This window comes from Schistocerca piceifrons, chromosome 3 (genome assembly GCF_021461385.2).
Source record: "Schistocerca piceifrons isolate TAMUIC-IGC-003096 chromosome 3, iqSchPice1.1, whole genome shotgun sequence".
Lineage (NCBI taxonomy): Eukaryota > Metazoa > Arthropoda > Insecta > Orthoptera > Acrididae > Schistocerca > Schistocerca piceifrons.
This window is the reverse complement of record NC_060140.1, coordinates 421,170,981-421,190,040: the sequence shown is the minus strand read 5'-3', so window position 1 is coordinate 421,190,040 and position 19,060 is coordinate 421,170,981. Positions and strand designations below refer to the sequence as shown.

Below are 19,060 nucleotides of genomic sequence, written 5' to 3'. Positions count from 1 at the left end.
ACGGAATGGAGGTCTGTTGTGTTTTCTGGTGAAAACTGGTTCTGCATCCGTGCTAATGATGGTCACGTGCTGGCTAAAAGGAGGACAGTTGATGGCCTACAGCCAACCTGTCTTGTGTTAGACATACTGGATCTACCACTCGAGCAATGGTCTGGGTGTTGGATGGTAGATTTGGGAGAAGGTACCAAACAGCGAGGTCATTGGTCCCATCAGATTAGGGATGGATGGGGAAGGAAGTGGGCCATGCCCTTTCAAAAGAACCATCCCGGAATTTGCCTGAAGCGATTTAGAGAAATCACGGAAAGCCTAAATCAGCATTGCCAAGGGCTGGTTTTGAGGTGTGGTTTTTGTGACAACAGAAGTGCTCCCTTGGTTATCCTACGAACCGTGGCTGCTAACTTGTATGTCACTATAATGATTCGACCTGTTGTGCTTACGTTCATGAATAGCATTCCAGAGTAGGTTTTCCAACAGGCTAACGCTGGCCCACCTACCGCTGTTGTAACTCAACATGCTCTACATAGTGTCGACATGTTGCCTTGGCCTGCTCGATTTTCAGACCTGTCTCCAATAGAGCACATATAGGACATTGTGGGATGACAACTCCCTGTAGTGACCGACCAAGTGCCACAGGCGTGGAACTCCACCCCACAAACTCTAACATCCGGCACTTGCACTACACAACGAATGCATGTTTGCACACTTGCACTCGACATTCTGGCGTTAACAACGGTTATGAATACACTAGTATTTCACATTTGCAATGGCTTATCTCGCTCTTACCAAAACCTGTGATCTTGCAGTGTTAATCACTTCAATATGTTACCTAGACAAACGCATTCCAAAAAAATCATTAATAATTATTCTGTTGCGATTTTTTATTCCCGTGAATGTATTATGAATTCTCATAAACCTGGTGGCGCAAAGCGCGCGTCGTCAACGTTGTGTGGAAAAAAGGACAAGGGTGTGGTGGGGATAAAAAGGTTTTGTATTGTAACGTGACATGTACCTAATTAATAGATGAGTACATTAAAACAAGGTAAAACAATTTTTTCATGCGTAATTAAATAAAGGAGTTAATAAAAACTCAGATTTGAAGGGCACGTTAACAAAGTACATTTCAGTATGAATAATGCAGTCCACAATAGTAGATAAAAGTGAATGTTATACTGGCAATACACTATGCATCGCACATTTGCTTACATATTTTCATAAATAAAAAAAAGTCAGTGAGAAATTACCGAACCTATCTGAGACTTAAAGAAAGTTACCTTCCTTTCAATGAATAAGGACAGAAATACAGTGAGGACTCTTTCTGTGAACTAAAAAGAAGGGGTAGCGATGGGGGGAAAAAACAGAGTCTAGGTACGAAATAACGACAACTGCGTCACAATATGTGAAAAAGAACGAAAATGTACGATACATAGTCTCCTGTCAGTATGTTTACAACAATTGTTATTTTTGTCTACTGTATGGCTCATACTTCATACTGGATGTACTACATTTCCTTTTTCTTCCAACCTATCCCTGAAGATGATCTGCAGTGCAGGCTGAAACCGGCTGTTGGTAAATAATAAGTTGTGATCCAGACGGTGTTTATTTATCGTAGCAAAAGGGCCACGGCCTCTAAGACATGGCGTCAGTTATGGATTGATTATTAGTTTCACTTGCTAGACAACCTTCTTCAGTTCATTCTTGCTAGAGATTCTGCGTGTACCTACACTGTAAGCTACATCGCCATAGTCTGGAAGTGTATCATGAAACACGCTCCCTAATAAGCAAAACATTCAATAGACTCTTGGTTACACAGCACCAGGTAAATAACAAGTTGTGATCCAGACTGTGTTTGTTTATTTATTGTAGCAAAAGGGCCACGGTTCATAAGACATGTCGTCAGTTAGGATTTGATAATTAGTTTCACTTGCTAGGCAACCATCTTCAGTTCACTATTGCTAGACAGTTTGCGTGTACGCACACTGTAAGCTGCATCGCCATAATCTGCAAATTTTTCATGTAACATGCTCCCTAATGAGTGAAGCATTCAATACACTCTTTGTTGTACGGCATCTGTAAAGTTACGAAGTGCAAGTGTGACAAAGCGGTTAGTGTTGCAATAGTTTTAAAGGCGATAAACATGCTTTGAGCAACGTTATAAATTTTATGCAGTGTCGTAAAGAAATGCAGCATCCTCAAGGGATAGAACATTTTATTGAGAAGTGAGGTGACAGATAGACCATCTTTGTAGTAGTATTTTATAAATTCAGCCACAGTAAAAGATGCTCAAACAGTCGCATCAATTCAGTGTACCTCCATCTGGCGGCAACACAGGCGTGTATTCTCGAATGCAAACGATGATACAGGTGCCGAACGGTATCCTGCGATGGATTGTTCCAAGCCTGTTGCTCCTTTTCTTGCATTTCGGCAATGGTTCTTGCACACCCTGGAGAACGAGTAAGTTCTCGCTGAATCATATGTCATGCGCGGTCAATTGGAGAGAGATCTGGTGATCTTGCTGACCAGGGTTGTTGTACACCACGAAGAGCGCGTTGCATTGCAGCAGCCATATGTGGATGCACTCCGTCCTGTGGAAAAGCACACCTCCTTCCCGTAGCACAAGCATAACGGCCTGTGCAATGTAGCAGGTACTGGTTACTCTACCCTGCAGAAACACCAAATTTGATCTTGAGTTGTAAGCGATAAGCGATGCACCCGCCCCACTACTTCCATAACGGTGTCCAGGGACCTGTGTGTCGTGGGCGAATGCTCTCTTGAATAGGAAGCTCACTAGGTCTACGGCATACAAGTGTACGTCCATTGAACCTACTCTCATCACTGAAGACGACAAAGCGCCATTCTACTCCCCAGTCAACAATTTCACTACACCAGAGTAGCCACGATAGGTGGCGTCGCGGTGTAGTTGGTAGCTGGCCAGATTTACGCAAGTTCTTAGTCTTGTTACAAAAACAGACGGTTTCCCGTAGCTCCTGATGACTTAGCAGGTGCAGGTGCAGGTGCTCAGGAGACCTGTCTCTACACCCTTTCTTTGGACTCTTCAGGCAATAAGTGTGCTGGTGTTTGCAACATTCATTCTTGGTTACAACCATGCCCATCGACGAGTACATAATCCTGTTGAACAGCTTCAGGCATCTGAGCGACGTCGTGTTGTGGGCCTGCGGGAAGCTGGGTGGAAGTACCGACCGACTGCTGCACATGCTGGGCACATTTCGTCCCTGCATAACGTTTGGTTGGCCACCGCTGTCTAAACAATGGGTCAATCTTGATGTGCGTCTGTACTATGCGAATGTCCAAAGGTGTGCCAATGTTCCACAGACCACCGTTAAAAGCAGCGACACACATTGTGCCCAGCATGTGCAGCGGCCAGTCGGTACTTCTACCCAGCTTCTCGCAGGCCCACAATGAGACGTCGCTCAGATGGCTGAAGCTGTTCAACAGTGGTACGTACTCGTCGGTGGACATGGTTGTACCCAAGAATGAACGTTGCAAACCGAGTTAAAACTCAGCACAGTTACTGCCTGCAGAGTCAAAACAGAGGGTGCACAGACTGTCCTCCTGGGCAGCACCTGACATCCGAGCACCGTCACAAATAAATTACCGACACTGCAACCCCTCAGTATGCACGTATCTATTATGCTCTGATGTCATTGAACGCAATCCTTATGGGTGCTGTATTTTCTTTTCTGCCAATGTACTTTTATCACCGACGTGTTACACTTTGTAACGAGTATATCTGAACATTGTACGCAAGCACACATCTTAATGAGCAGGGTTTACAAATGCACTAAGTCTCCTCATTCGCCTGATATCCAAAGACAAACCTAACGAAAACTTAATACAATGACTCGTACTATTTTCATTTATTCTAGGGATCCACTTCCCTGCATATTTACGTCATAGACTTTATGGCGTGTGGAAGATTTGTTTTGTCACAATTACGTGTAACGATTGTCCCTGAAGTAGGACACATTGTACGCGGATGTGCTGCCCATTTCCCTTATAGTGAATAGTCGCTTCGAGGCTTGATACGACTCAACCGACACTCTGGTCTATGCCAAAGACGTCCGGAACTTTGGCCAGGTGAATACAGCAACTGTAGGTGTGGATAATGTTTCTGTCTCTGACCGGCCTTACGAGCGAGTCACTCCCCACTGGAAAAACTGACATGTTTAATGCTAAGCCCTGGCAGTATTTCCTAGCGAGTGACGTACCAATTCATTAGCACATTTCTGTTGCAGGTTTTACATGGGGCCCAAGCTATTCATGGTGGTGACACAACCCGACGATGTTCAAAAGATACTAACGACCAGCTGGCAGCGCGAACGCGATCCGTACTTCATACGCCCACTGAGGGTCTTCGTTGGCGAGGGCCTACTTACCAGCAAGGGAGACGTCTGGAGAAACCACCGCAAGATCATTGAGCCCACATTCCACACCGAGGCAAGTTGGCATAAGACATTGCGATGAGTGTACTGGAGTGCGCTGGCACTAGTAATCCGTTAATACAACCACGGACGAAAACTGTCAAGAATTTGCATCACCATCACCATCACTTCACGATTGAGGTCCTTCGGCATGTTCTGCCCTCAGTCCATCTTAATCTCAGTCTTCCTGTGTCTCTTCGGCCAATTGCTCTCTATGACTATGCCTTGTTTGGAATACTTGTATTGTCCATTCTTTCTAAATGCTCTTCCCAGTAATATCTACATTCGTCCTTTTTTTCCATATTGCAAACTTTTGTAATTGATTCCGTATGTCCTAGTTCCTTATTTTAACAAAACGTGTAGAGCTTTCATTTATGCTGTCCTTCCGTTTTAATGTCCACGTTTCACTGTCGTATAGAGTAACCGGCACTGCCATCATCTTGTACAGCTTCAGCTGTGTTTCCGTCCGTGCTATTTACAGTGCTCTTCGAACTGTACCATACATTACCTGGTATCTAATTTATTATTTATATCTGTATTGTAGTCATACCAGGTATCTGAATACTGTTTAGTGCTCCACATTTTTATCTGTATTTTTTTTTTTTTTTTAGCGAGTGAGAGACTATCTCAGATTATGTTCCAGGACGACCTATGTGGTGTTGTCTCTGTGCCTACATTATCAAATTCTCGAGCCAATTCTCAAATTCTGTCCTTGCTCTTATTGAGTGATACATTGCCTAATATCTGTCTCCATGAGCGATTACAACTTCCAAACTGAGTTAAATAATACAGTCGAACAAATAGCATCAAGCAATAGATTCACTTCTTCCTTGGTGGACTCATAATGCATTAAAAAAATCCAGGAACTTCGAAATATGGTGTTATGTGTAAATCACTACTGGGCACTTTTTGACCAATGGTAAAAACAGCACTTCAACTTTGAAAAAGAGCAGGATATCGGTATGAGTGCGACAGCATGCACTAACAATATATTCCAAAACACCGCGCAAAAAAAAAAAAAAAAAAAAAAAAAAATAAAAAAAAAAAATAGGAGTTTCGGGGCTCATACCTCAACTTCGCTTCATGACCCGTGGTCTAGGGGTTGCGTCTTTGATTCATAATCAAAACGTCTTCGGTCCCGGGTTCGATCCCCGCCACTGCCTAAATTTTGATAAATAATCAGCATTGGCGGCCGAAGACTTCCGGCATAAGAAGTCAGCCTCATTCTGCCAACGGCCTTGTCAAAGAGGGCGGAAGAGCGGATAGAGGTTCAGGGCACTCTCTTGTCCTAGGGGTGGGAAATTGCCCCTAAAGGCGGAAAAATCAGCAATGATCAACGACATGAGGATGCAGAAGGCAATGGAAACCACTGCATTAAAGACACGTGACGTGTATCCACAGGACTTGTGGCCTGTATTTGAAGAAATGTCATGATGATCTCTCCATTGCCAAAAGATTCCGGAATAGTCCCCCATTCGGATCTCCGGGAGGGGACTGCCAAGGGGGAGGTTACCATGAGAAAAAAAAAATGAATAATCAACGAAAGGATAACGTTCTAAGAGTCGGGGCGTGGAATGTCAGGAGCTTGAACGTGGTAGGGAAACTAGAAAATCTGAAAAGGGAAATGCAAAGGCTCAATCTAGATATAGTAGGGGTCGGTGAAGTGTTGCGGAAGGAAGACAAGGATTTCTGATCAGATGAGTATCGGGTAATATCAACAGCAGCAGGTGTAGGATTCGTTATGAATAGGAAGGTAGGGCAGAGGGTGTGCTACTGTGAACAGTTCAGTGACTGGGTTGTTCTAATCAGAATCGACAGCAGACCAACACCGACAACTATAGTTCAGGTATACATGCCGACGTCGCAAGCTGAAGAGGAACAGATAGAGAAAGTGTATGAGGATATTGAAAGGACATTGCAGTATGTAAAGGGGGACAAAAATCTAATAGTCATGGGCGACTGGAATGCAGTTGTAGGGGAAGGAGTAGAAGAAAAGGTTACAGGAGAGTATGGGCTTGGGACAAGGAATGAAAGAGGAGAAAGACTAATTGAGTTCTGTAACAAGTTTCAGCTAGTAATAGCGAATACCCTGTTCAAGAATCACAAGAGGAGGAGGTATACTTGGAAAAGGCCGGGAGATACGGAAAGATTTCAATTAGATTACATCATGGTCAGACAGAGATTCCGAAATCAGATACTGGATTGTAAGGCGTACCTAGGAGCAGATATAGACTCAGATCACAATATAGTAGTGATGAAGAGTAGGCTGAAGTTCAAGACATTAGTCAGGAAGAATCAATACGCAAAGAAGTGGGACACGGAAGTACTAAGAAATGACTAGATACGTTTGAAGTTCTCTAACGCTATAGATACAGCAATAAGGATTAGCGCAGTAGGCAGTACAGTTGAAGTGGAATGGACATCTCTAAAAAGGGCCATCACAGGAGTTGGGAAGGAAAACATAGGTACAAAGAAGGTAGCTGCGAAGAAACCATGGGTAACAGAAGAAATACTTCAGTTGATAGATGGAAGGAGGAAGTACAAACATGTCCCGGGAATATCAGGAATACAGAAATACAAGTCGCTGAGGAATGAAATAAATAGGAAGTGCAGGGAAGCTAAGACGAAATGGCTGCAGGAAAAATGTGAAGACATCGAAAAAGATATGATTGTCGGAAGGACAGACTCAGCATACAGGAAAGTCAAAACAACCTTTGGTGACATTAAAAGCAACGGTGGTAACATTAGGAGTGCAACGGGAATTCCACTGTTAAATGCAGAGGAGAGAGCAGATAGGTGGAAAAAATACATTGAAAGCCTCTATGAGTGTGAAGATTTGTCTGATGTGATAGAAGAAGAAACAGGAGTGGATTTAGAAGAGATAGGGTATCCAGTATTAGAATCGGAATTTAAAAGAGCGTAGGAGGAGTTACAGTCAAAAAGGCAGAAGGGATAGATAACATTCCATCAGAATTTCTAAAATCACTGGGGGAAGTGGCAACAAAACGACTATTCACGTTGGTGTGTAGAATATATGAGACTGGCGAGGGAGCTGTAGAGGGCAAAAACTGTAGAGGAAGACAGAGACTGGAATACGTCAAGCAAATAATTGAGGACGTAGGTTGCAAGTGCTACTCTGAGATGAAGAGGTTAGCACAGTGTAACCTTCTCACAAAATATAATAATAAATAATATGAATAATATTCTAATTTAGTGTAACCTCCCCACAAAATGTTTCACATTTAATCTAAGCTCAAAAACAGAAAAATTCCTAAACCTGTCTACAGTAAAAATTAAAATTATGTCGCTCACATTCAGTGTAACGTCCCAACAAAAAAAAAATAAATAAAATAAATAAATAAATTCAGTGACCTGGTGATAACACAATGTAACTAACCTCTCAATTAAATTGTCACTCACTTATAATTTTTCAATAATTGACTGAATTTAACCTGGTAAATTTTGGACGTCAGCAGTGCTGCGTCATGGCCCTGAAAGATCAATAATGATCAATAATTAAAGATGAATAAAAAAGAGAAAAATTGTTACCTCAATGAAGTCGCCGGATAACGCATATATATCTGCTCTTAAAATAATGTTTTCTGGCCCTGTGCAATGCTGGCCGATAGATTTGTCATTTATGAAAGGAAGCAACTGATTTTTCTTTTGCAACAATCGGGATGATCATGGTTGGGAGAAATTAGTAAATTCTTTAAATTGAAATGAATGGTTGTTAAAAATTACTTTATATGAGAAGGATTATTATTACAAGATTTTTAAAAACATTTACATGGGACTTGAGATGACATTACCACATATGCGCGAGGCTGCTTTTTACGTTATACAATAATACTCAGGCTCCGGCATCGCTGCACCGCGACCGGCCCAGCCAACACGATACACCAGACCAGACCAGAGCAGACTTCAGACTAGCAACAACTTACTGCTACAGCCACACAGTTCGTACTGCAGTCAACACTGCTCTCTGGTCAGAGATTCTCTTATACCTTGCATATCGCAGGCAGCGCATGAGCAATACATCGAAATTACATCTGCCGGACCTCTTACATTACCCTCCACTGGGGGGTCAAAAATTTGGCAGCGATGGTGAGTCAATTGGACTTGCCATGAGCAACAAATTTTTCTATAGTCTACTTTATTAACTAAGTCTACAGTCACAGAGTATATATATATATATATATATATATATATATATATATATATATATATATATATATATATATAGGCGCAGAACATGAAATGAAATAGAGTGCACATGCACTGAGTACAGAACATATCAAGAAATGACAAAATTTGTACGCAATGAGTACAAAACATATTAACTGTATATATTTTTTACCATTTTACAAGAACTAGGAAAGGAAAGGGAAGGATTGCATCATGGTTGTAGCACAGTAGGTTGCACGTAGCTGCACTTAAAGTCCATATCTTTCTACAGAAGCACAACACCAAGTGAGACTGTCTGAAGTTGTCTTCCCTGAAGTATTAATCAGTGTAGCCAAGACACTGAAATGTGGTATTAATATTCAATGTTATCATTTTCGTAGTACATTAGGTACACCAAACAGTGGGACCATAATAACATCTGCATCGTTCAAGGTGGTGGACAGCATGATGTGTCAACACCACATTCTTGTAGAATCCATACTCTTTCACCAACGTAGAATTAGTGGAAAAACCAAATACAGTGCTCCATGATCATGAGGATGGACAGGACAAACAGACATTGCAGTAATTTCTGGTAATTAGGTCAGAAGGTGAAGGACATTAAGTCTTAAGCTAGTCTTAAGCTAGTCTATCAACTGATTTGAGTAATTGTTGGCACTCATTGCCTAGTTATTAAATATTTCTGTACTATGTATGGAGTATTACAGAACATTATTCATAAGTCATCTGATGACAGTAAATATTGGCACTAATTGGCCAGTTACAAACCATTTTTTATGCATTATTCAGAAGTGATCATTCAAAACAAGAGTTAATTAATGGCATAGCATTTACATAATTCATCTAATTATAGTAATCATTGGCACTCATTGGCCAGTTACAAACCACTTTATCCATTGTTCAGAAGTCATCATTCAAAACAAGAGTTAATGAGTGTAGCATCAAGCTACTGGTATTCATACATAATATCATGTAAGTGACATAAGACAAATTTAAAATATAAGAAACAGTGGCATTCATTGGCCAGTTACAAAGTATTCATATAGTTTTATAAAACATTATTCAGTATTATTCAGAAGTCATCATTCAAAATGGGAGTTAATTATTGGCAGAGCATTTATAGAGTATAACAAAAATATTATTTACAGAAATTATTGGCATAGCATTTATGCATTATTACAAAACATCATTCAGTATTACTCAGAATTCATCATTCAAGTGACATAGGACATATTTAAAACGGAACACATTGTAACTATTACTCAAGGTCTGTGGTCCAATAATACATAGATACATCTGAGAAATTTGCATTACATTTAGAACTAGAAATACACCTTAAACTAGTAGCATTATTTGGTTGTATACTGGTAATAGCTGGGACTGGTAATTTTCTTTGTGTTAGCAATGCATTGCATTGGGATCGATAATTAATTGCTGGGGCATAAAAATATTTGCTTTTGACTTATTACTGGATATAAGGATTAGTAACGTCATTTGCCATGAGTCAGCTGTAGCAAGGTTATGAAACAAGTAGAGTATATGTGATCACATTCATGAATGACACACACAAATGGATAAAAAAATGCAAGTACTAGAACAGGTTTAATGACTAACTGCTTATAGCGCATTAATTTCATGAATAGCTTCTCCTAGAAAAAATACAAAATGGATTATTGAGCTGAAAGAAGAAACGCATATTATGCTGAAAAGTAGTGAACTTCGAATTAACAGGTAATGAAACGTGTACTCAATATGTATGTACTCTAGCTGTCCTTTCCAAAACATTCAGTCATTATACCATGCGACATAAGACATACTGTCAAAACGAACTGCAACAAATACTTAAATAACTACATAGCATTTCTTAACTAACAGTAAATATATAAACTTCATCATTATGCTCATCTGCAAAGAAAAACTTCATTACTCATATTACTATAACTTCATTACTATCATCACCTGCAAAGAAAAACTTCATTATTCATATTAGCATATTCTTCATATAATTATTCATCATCATTTACTATCATCTGCAAAAAAGACACTTCATTATTCATTATTCATATTACCATTTACTTCATACAACTATTCATAGTATGGAGTTTCTTATTTCTAGCATATTTCATCACTAAAACTAAGATGTTTAGTTCTGCCTGACAGCCTGCATCAATCGCCTCGTATTCCGAAAGAAAAATAATTAGTTAAGACTGCTATCATACGATGTGTATAGTATATTCTTGTTAATGCTTGTTAATTCTGATCCATTTACTCTTCATGACATGGTATTGCATTTTCTTTCGTTCATTTCGAAGTTGAAATTCCCATTTCATAGTAATCCACTGTGCTTTGTTTATGTTTAAGTTATTTCTTTTACACGTTATTGCTTTCTGAAAATGATGAATAAGGATTAATATCTTGCATTTAAATCATATACTCATTAAATAAAAACTTGTTTCTAGTGACATAATTAAGCATACAGCATAGCATGACAGAAAACGTATTATGTCAAAAACATAGACAGTTTTCAAGTGCAAAAAATGTACACACAGTATCATAATGTAGTGGCAAAAACTGTAGAGTAGTCAAGAAATTGAGATATCATAAGGAATAATGTCAAAGTCAACTGGTGTTTGTTACATCTTAAAGATTACATAGTGCGTACAGACAAAAATTCTACTTTCGATAGGAAAACAATCATACATACACAAAAAACGGAAAATGTGCACGGTCTGATATATAACGACAAGAAGAGCGACCTGCTAACCTTACCTTGCCAGGCACTTGCCAGGAAAAAATACGATCATTATCAGTAAGTAGTCACAGAAATATAATTTCTTAAGTGGTCATATAAAAATCAGGAAATGGCATTACAGTGTGATAAATCATAAAGTATGTTCATTCAATAAAGGGTTTAATATTGGAGACATGGTGATTGCCCTTGCTTTTTCTGGTTCTCAAAGTTTCGACGTGTACTACATTGGGGTGAGGAATGCTGCGAATTCGATATGGACCTGCGTATAGAAGCTCAAATTTACTACATCTACTCTTTCCTCTGTTGGATAAATAATGTGTGCGTACTAATATCTTCTGTCCAATGCGAAAGTCACGGCGTGTACAAACCTGTTTTTGCTGCCTTCTTCGGCGCTATGTGGCACGTTTGATGTTGTTGAGTGCAATGTCAATTATTTCATGGTGTCGTAGTCGACGAGAGGTAGGAAAGGATACTAATTCTTTAATTTTGTTAGGTGGTTTAACATTTTTCAGTATAACAGTCGGAGATAGCATAGTAGATTCATTTGGTATGGAGTTAATTACATCCTGGAATGAGAGTATGTGTGTGTCCCAATCAATATGTTTTTTATGGCAGTATATTCTACATAGTTTACCAATTTCTTTCATTAGACGTTCACAAGGGTTCGAAGAAGCGTGGTACCTGGATATATAGATCGGAGAAATGTTTCTTGCTCGTAACATACGTGTCCATATAGCAGATCGAAACTGTGGTCCATTGTCGGAAATTACTTTCAATACATGCCCTACATGAAATAGAAAATGTTTTACAAATGCTTTCGAGATCGATTTAGCAGTAGCTTTGCGTAACGGAGTGAAGGTTACAAATTTTGAAGTGAGTTCAACAGCGACAAAGATGTAGCAGAAACCTCTATTAGTTCTGGAAGTCGGACCAAAAATGTCTACAGCGGCCATGTGTCTCAATTTAACAGGTACAATGGGATGTAACGGAGGAATATGTGAAGTCGTGTCTGACTTAACTTTCTGGCAGATTTCTCCATGTTGGCAAAATAACAGTTCTGTCTCAGTATAAGAAAACATTTTCTGGCTCCGTAATCTGCGTAACTTAAATGAGTATACCAAATTAATTTGTTAACAAGCTCGTCAGGAATACATAATAACCAGTTATTGCTGTCAGGGTGAGAGCGGCGAAACAGAATATTATTGCGTACAGTGTAATGGTTTCTGATGGTAATATTATTCCTATCTTGCCAAAGGTGTTTAATTTCTTTCCACACGTTGTCTTTGCTCTGCTCTTGTGCTATGTCTCGTAATGATGCCGAAATAAAATTTTCGAATGCAACTTTTTGAATATACATGACGCTGAAATTTGCTTGGCAGAAGTTGGCTGCGACGTCCCGCCGACCGTTGCTGAGAGAACGGGACACTGCGCCCGCCACAACACCCTGCGCACCGGGAATGTGAACAATTGTAAACCCAAACTCCCGCAAACAAAGCTTCCATCTGCTTAACCTGCCGTGTGTAAATTTTGCGGAAAGCAAAAACTGTATAGCTCTATGATCCGTGCAAACGGTGGTATGTCTTCCATAAAGAAAATGCCCAAATCTCGCAAACGCCCATACAACACACAATGTTTCAAGTTCTGCGACAGAACAATTGCGCCCAGCAGGTGACAGAATGCGACTCGGAAAGGCGATATTTTTAATTACTGTGTTACCGTCTTCTTCAATTTCCTGAAAAATGTGTACCCCTAAAGCTGTGTTAGAACTGTCGATGGCAATGGAAAAATTTCTAGTAAGATCTGGATGTGATAAAAGTGGCGAATTCAACAAAGCTTGTTTCAGATTGACAAATTCAGACTGTGTTTGGCTATTCCATGACCAAATAGTGTTTTTACTGGCACAAACTTGGGGTATCTAAAGCAGAGTAATGAATAAATTTACGGAAAAAGTTAATTAATCCCAGAAAGCTGCGTAATTGCTTCTTCGTCGTAGGTACAGCAATGTCACGTAAAGCTTGAAGTTTTTCCGTGTCAGGCGCAATGCCTTCTGCTGAAATTACATGTCCAAGAAATTTTATGGAAGTTTTGCCAAAGTGTGGTTTGCTAAGATTAACTGTGAGTCCTTGTGCACGAAAAGTTTGTAACAGTTGTTCAAGAATCAGATTGTGTTCAGACCAGTGAGCTTCTGCAATAAGAATGTCGTCTACATACGTTGTGATTCAGTCTTTAATGCAAAAGTGTGTATCGGATGTCGTCAAAACTAATAACATTTTCGTGAACAAGATTCACTTTGTCAAAAGTATTGCTTGCGTTGCTGGAAGATGCAACCTCTACTGTATCTAGTCAAATTCTTTCTGACGTGCTATTATTTGCGGGAGGATGCTGTGGCATCTCGACTATTTGTACTGTTCTGTTATTTCGTCCTGACGTATTACGTTCGGGATGATGCCGACTGTCTGGTTCATTCATGATAATCTGTTGTTGCGGATGATTCTGTTGCTGGTAAGACCGACTGTTATTAAATGTACACTGCAAATTGTGCTCATTACTTTTACGTCTGTCATGATAATCATTTCTATACGGTATATTGCGATATGAGTTGAAATGGTGTGTTTTCTGTACGTACTGATTTCCTTGTTGCTGTGCGTTACTATTTGGTGGAGCCGACGCCATACGTGTAGGCAGCGAAACATTAAAGCTTGGTTGACCTTGCACATTACATTGTTGGTTAGGTATGCTAACCGGCTGGTTTTGTTGCTGTTGTTGGGAAAAACCTCTGTTGTTACCAAAATGTGGTTCCTGTTGCTGATAATTTTGACGATACTGATAAATAAAATATTGTCTTTCATTAAAGTTCTGGTGGTTGTCATTCCTGGAGCGTCTAATGAAAACTGTCACTTTCGGTAAAACTCGTCATATCAGATTTCTTTACTCATTCTTAATCCTAGATAGACCGATAGTTGAAGAGCTGTTTTGATAGATATAAAGGATAGCAGAAGAGAAGGCAGCAGTGCAGAAAACTAAAGATGAAATAGCACTATACGGCTCGGGGCCCTGTGCACGCTACAGCACATATTCATCGAAGAGTAATTAATCCCCTGAGGTCACTTACGCGCTGCAAATAAATTTTTGTTTCCGCGTTACAGCCAATGCCGGTAAAAATTCGAAAGAAAATTGTTGTATCCAGTCCATTTCTAGTTTCTGCATTACAGGCCAAGCTGATGAAAATACAGAAACAGATTGTCGTGTCCAGTCCAAAGGATGTATTTGTGTTCTGTCATTTTTAAATACTTTAAATTTTCTCATGGATAGAAAATGCTTGTAATCAAAATTTTCGTCTCTGAATGTCTGAACAGGTTCAGGATTGTATGCTAATCTGTTTGTCTGTGACTGTTCGGAATCTAAATCACGTACTCTCTGTAATTTACCTAAATTATACAGGCTATGTGAGTGTGAGAAATGTTCGGAATGTGGCGTATGCTGTGCCGTGTTAGAGGCTGAAACATTTTTCATCTCTGTCACTTCTTGCTGTAAAGTTGACAATTTTCTACGTAATGTATTACTGGACGAACCTATATCACTGATCGTCTGCTGTAAATTTTGGAATTCGGATGTTTGATTAAGCGAAACTGGTGACATATCGTCTGATTTGGTGTCATTGTTATTTTCGATAACATCAATACGACTGGCCAATTCATCATATTTGTCAGTCAGTGCTTTTACCCGATCATCGTTTTTAGTGTCATAAGCATTAATTTGTTTTTGTATTTTACGTGTGGTTTTGTTCAATTTTTTAACGTTTACTTTGATGGCATCGGGATCCTGTATTAGTTCCAACTTTTCAAGTCTGTTGGTCATTGTCTGAAAGTCTAATGTGTGTATGTCTGATTTTGTTTTAAGATCGGGGATTTCATCATGCAATTCGGTGTTCAACTGTTCGATTTCGTCTGATACTGTAGCAATATTGTTGTCCACGTATGTTTTTGCTATCGTAAACAATTTACGTTACCTTCCTGTCTTTGTGCAGTAATTGTTTCCATGACATGTTGCTTTACTTTATTCTGTTCCTGTATAAATTTACTGTAACGCGTTTCACTGTTGTGTAGGTGGTGATTAAAACGTTCGTCAATTTGGCTGTTCTATTGGTCAAATTTCGCGTCTACTGTCGCATCCAGCGTGCGTGAAAGTTCTGCTAACATTAATTTAAACTCGTCGCGTAACTGTGTTGCGTTTTCGAAACATTGTTTAGCGACTGCACTAATTTCGTCTCTAAGTAATTTAGTTGTGGCTACATGTGTATTACTTAATTCTTGTGCCACAGATCTAATTTCCTCACTACTGTTCCTAGCACAAGCCTTAATTTCCTCACGTAATTGTTCTTTAGTATCATGACATTGCGCGGCAATGGCTGTAATCTGTTCACTAAGTTGTTTGAAATTGTTGTCTTGTTTTTCATTAATTTGTTTGTTCGATTCATTAATTTGTTGTTTGAAATTTTCATTAAGTTGTAGCAATAATGCCATAACTTGATCCATGCCAATATTACCTACTCTATTCTGTGTGCTGTTTGATGGCGTACCTGCAATTGTCCGTTTTGTGTAACCATTTGGTCATTCTGTGATTCTCGAAAAGGTTTGCCAATCGGATGTGCACTGTGGGTCACTACCTCGGAATCAAATAAATCTGACGTATTTTGACTACATTGCTCATCTTCGTGAGAAAAATTTATCTGTTAACTATGCAAATTTTGCAAATCAGGCGTGTCAAACTGGGCAGCGTTCATTGTATCGGAACGTGCCGCGTCATCAATTGTTACATTTACTGTGGACATAATTGAATTTGTTTGTTCATCATTAGGATCAAAATCATTACTAGTGGTCGGTACACACTGATTATCTGTAATTAGGGGATTATCACTATTACACTGAGTGTCGCAAGCATTATCGGTCAAATTATTCGAGTCGGCTATTTCACTCATTGCACATCGCGATGTACTGTTAACAGTTTTTCGCGTCATTTTTCACAAATCAAAATTAAGCACAAAATGAAACAAAGACGAAGCAAAAATGGAACAAACACAATTACAACAAAGAGCAATAAATTGCCGATGATCTGTGAAAGAAAGAGTGACAAATTAGTAAATGCGTTGCGCCAGATGCAAACTACATTTAAGTAAATAACAGCAGATATACGACTACTTCTCAGAAATTCACAAAGAAAATACGTACGATCCTGGCCGGTTGTCGCCAAGTATAACCTTCCCACAAAAGTAATTTACCGCAACCTCTCAACAGAAAATATTAACGTTAATATTATTCACGTTTAGTGTAACCTCAAAACAGAAAATAATAAATTCAGTAACCTGGTGATAACACAATGTAACTAACCTCTCAATTAAATTGTCACTCACTTATAATTTTTCAATAATTGACTGTGAATTTAACCTGGTAAATTTTGGACGTCAGCAGTGCTGCGTCATGGCCCTGAAAGATCATTATGAATAAAAAAAGAGAAAAATTGTTACCTCAATGAAGTCGCTGGATAACGCATATATATCTGCTCTTAAAATAATGTTTTCTGGCACAGCCCTGTGCAATGCTGGCCGATAGATTTGTCATTTATGAAAGGAAGCAACTGATTTTTCTTTTGCAACAATCGGGATGATCATGGATGTGAGAAATTAGTAAATTCTTTAAATTGAAATGAATGGTTGTTAAAAATTACTTTATATGAGAAGGATTATTATTACGAGATTTTTAAAAACATTTACATGGGACTTGAGATGACATTACTACATATGTGCGAGGCTGCTTTTTACGTTATACAATAATACTCAGGCTCCGGCATCGCTGCACCGCGACCGGCCCAGCCAACACGATACACCAGACCAGACCAGAGCAGACTTCAGACTAGCAACAACTTACTGCTACAGCCACACAGTTCGTACTGCAGTCAACACTGCTCTCTGGTCAGAGATTCTCTTATAACTTGCATATCGCAGGCAGCGCATGAGCAATACATCGAAATTACATCTGCTCGGACCTCTTACAACAGGAAAGGAATTCGTGGCGGGCCGCATCAAACTAGTCAGTAGACTGATGACCAAAAAAAAAAAAAAAACCTCTACTTCTGTTGGTGATAGGAGAGAACAGTCAAGTGTTTTGGACAGCGCCTGAGCTCTGGACCATTTTTATATCCAACAGAAGGATCGTCTTACTGTAACTCTTCTTCTGTACAGGGTCAAAGTTTCAATATTAGTCACTTCCTCCAGCTTAGGCAAACGGAGAAAATCAGTTGGTTCTATTTGAATTAGATGTGGTCTACGATGCGTCTAAAGGAGCCCATGGAGGCGCCATTAGTTCATGGGCGGTTCCAGAGAAAAGACGAAAAAAGCTTTTTTCATCATTTTTTCGCCGTCAGCAGCGAATATCTAAATAACTAACAGCAACAGACTGCTCAAGTTTTAACAGTATATTCTTTAGCCCTTCCCGTTTTCAAAAATCTCTACCCGAGCCGCACATTCCACGACGGCTATGCTCAGCAAATGGCTGAATGTCTCGAACAACCTTGAAAATTTTCTTGATGTCTTTACCTATTTCCGAGACACAGCGATTCTGAGTTACTCTACTTGTACGTGCGGTAGCGTTCTCGCTTCCCACGCCCGGGTTCCCGGGTTCGATTCCCGGCGGGGTCAGGGATTTTCTCTGCCTCGTGATGACTGGGTGTTGTGTGATGTCCTTAGGTTAGTTAGGTTTAAGGAGTTCTAAGTTCTAGGGACTGATGACCATAGAAGTTAAGTCCCATAGTGCTCAGAGCCATTTGAACTCTACTTGTACAGGTAAAATAAGCAGGCAAAATGTAGTATGAGACAAAAACGCTGTAAATTATCTCCGTTATCATCAGTAGGGTTCTGGGAAACCCATGCTGTAATACTGAAGCACATGAAAAATTTTTGTGCCCGTAAAATCCGATCTGGAACATAAAATTAGTTTTGCGTTAATTCAATTTCACGTTAGATAACTATCAAAATTGTACTAATTAGTAAAATTATTTCAATATGACTGACATGCCCAGCCGTGCCAGCGAAAGAAGGGAACCAGTGGAAAATGCTCCTATCGAAGCACAAAAAAGGCGAACATCTTTTTTTTAAAATATTCTAACTGAAAGTGGGGTACCAGCTGTCTCATTACATTTTCCTCTGCACCTTTAGAAATTTTGCCAAACTTTTAGTATGCCAGCGTATTCGCTCTTTTTTATGCTGAGAGAGAAGGCGTGGCAGTTGGAAAAAAACTGAAAAAGTAATAATACTGGAAAATATTAGAAAATTGTTGTGGTATAGAAAGAGCGAATGATACAATGGCAGTGTGATAGAAAAATAAGGACACAGTGGCAGTGGGACATAGTCGACAGTGGCAGAACATTGCTAGAAAAAGAGTGAAACATTCAGTACCAGTGGGAAATAAAGAGAAGAAGAAAGTGGAAGTGGGTGAGATGGATGACAGTCAGTGATTGTGAGAGACAGAGTCTATGACAGTGACAACAAGGAAGAGAGAGATAATCAGAAGAGGCGGTAGCATTTGGAATAAATGAATGAGGGAGTAGCGGTTAGAGAGAGCATGTTGGAGACGGTGACAATGAGATGAGACAGTAGGAGTAGTAGTAGTAAGACAGTATACTATTA

The 19,060-nt window shown here is 39.6% G+C and overlaps 1 protein-coding gene across 1 annotated transcript in view; it reads left to right on the top strand.

Moving 5' to 3' along the window:
• LOC124788709 (cytochrome P450 4C1-like) overlaps window positions 1-19,060 on the top strand; it is an 84,780-nt gene that overhangs the window by 8,068 nt on the left and 57,652 nt on the right. Inside the window, exon 2 of the mRNA XM_047255989.1 lies at window positions 4,254-4,455. Coding sequence (XP_047111945.1) covers window positions 4,254-4,455 — 202 coding nt within the window. The remainder of the gene's footprint in view (window positions 1-4,253; window positions 4,456-19,060) is intronic.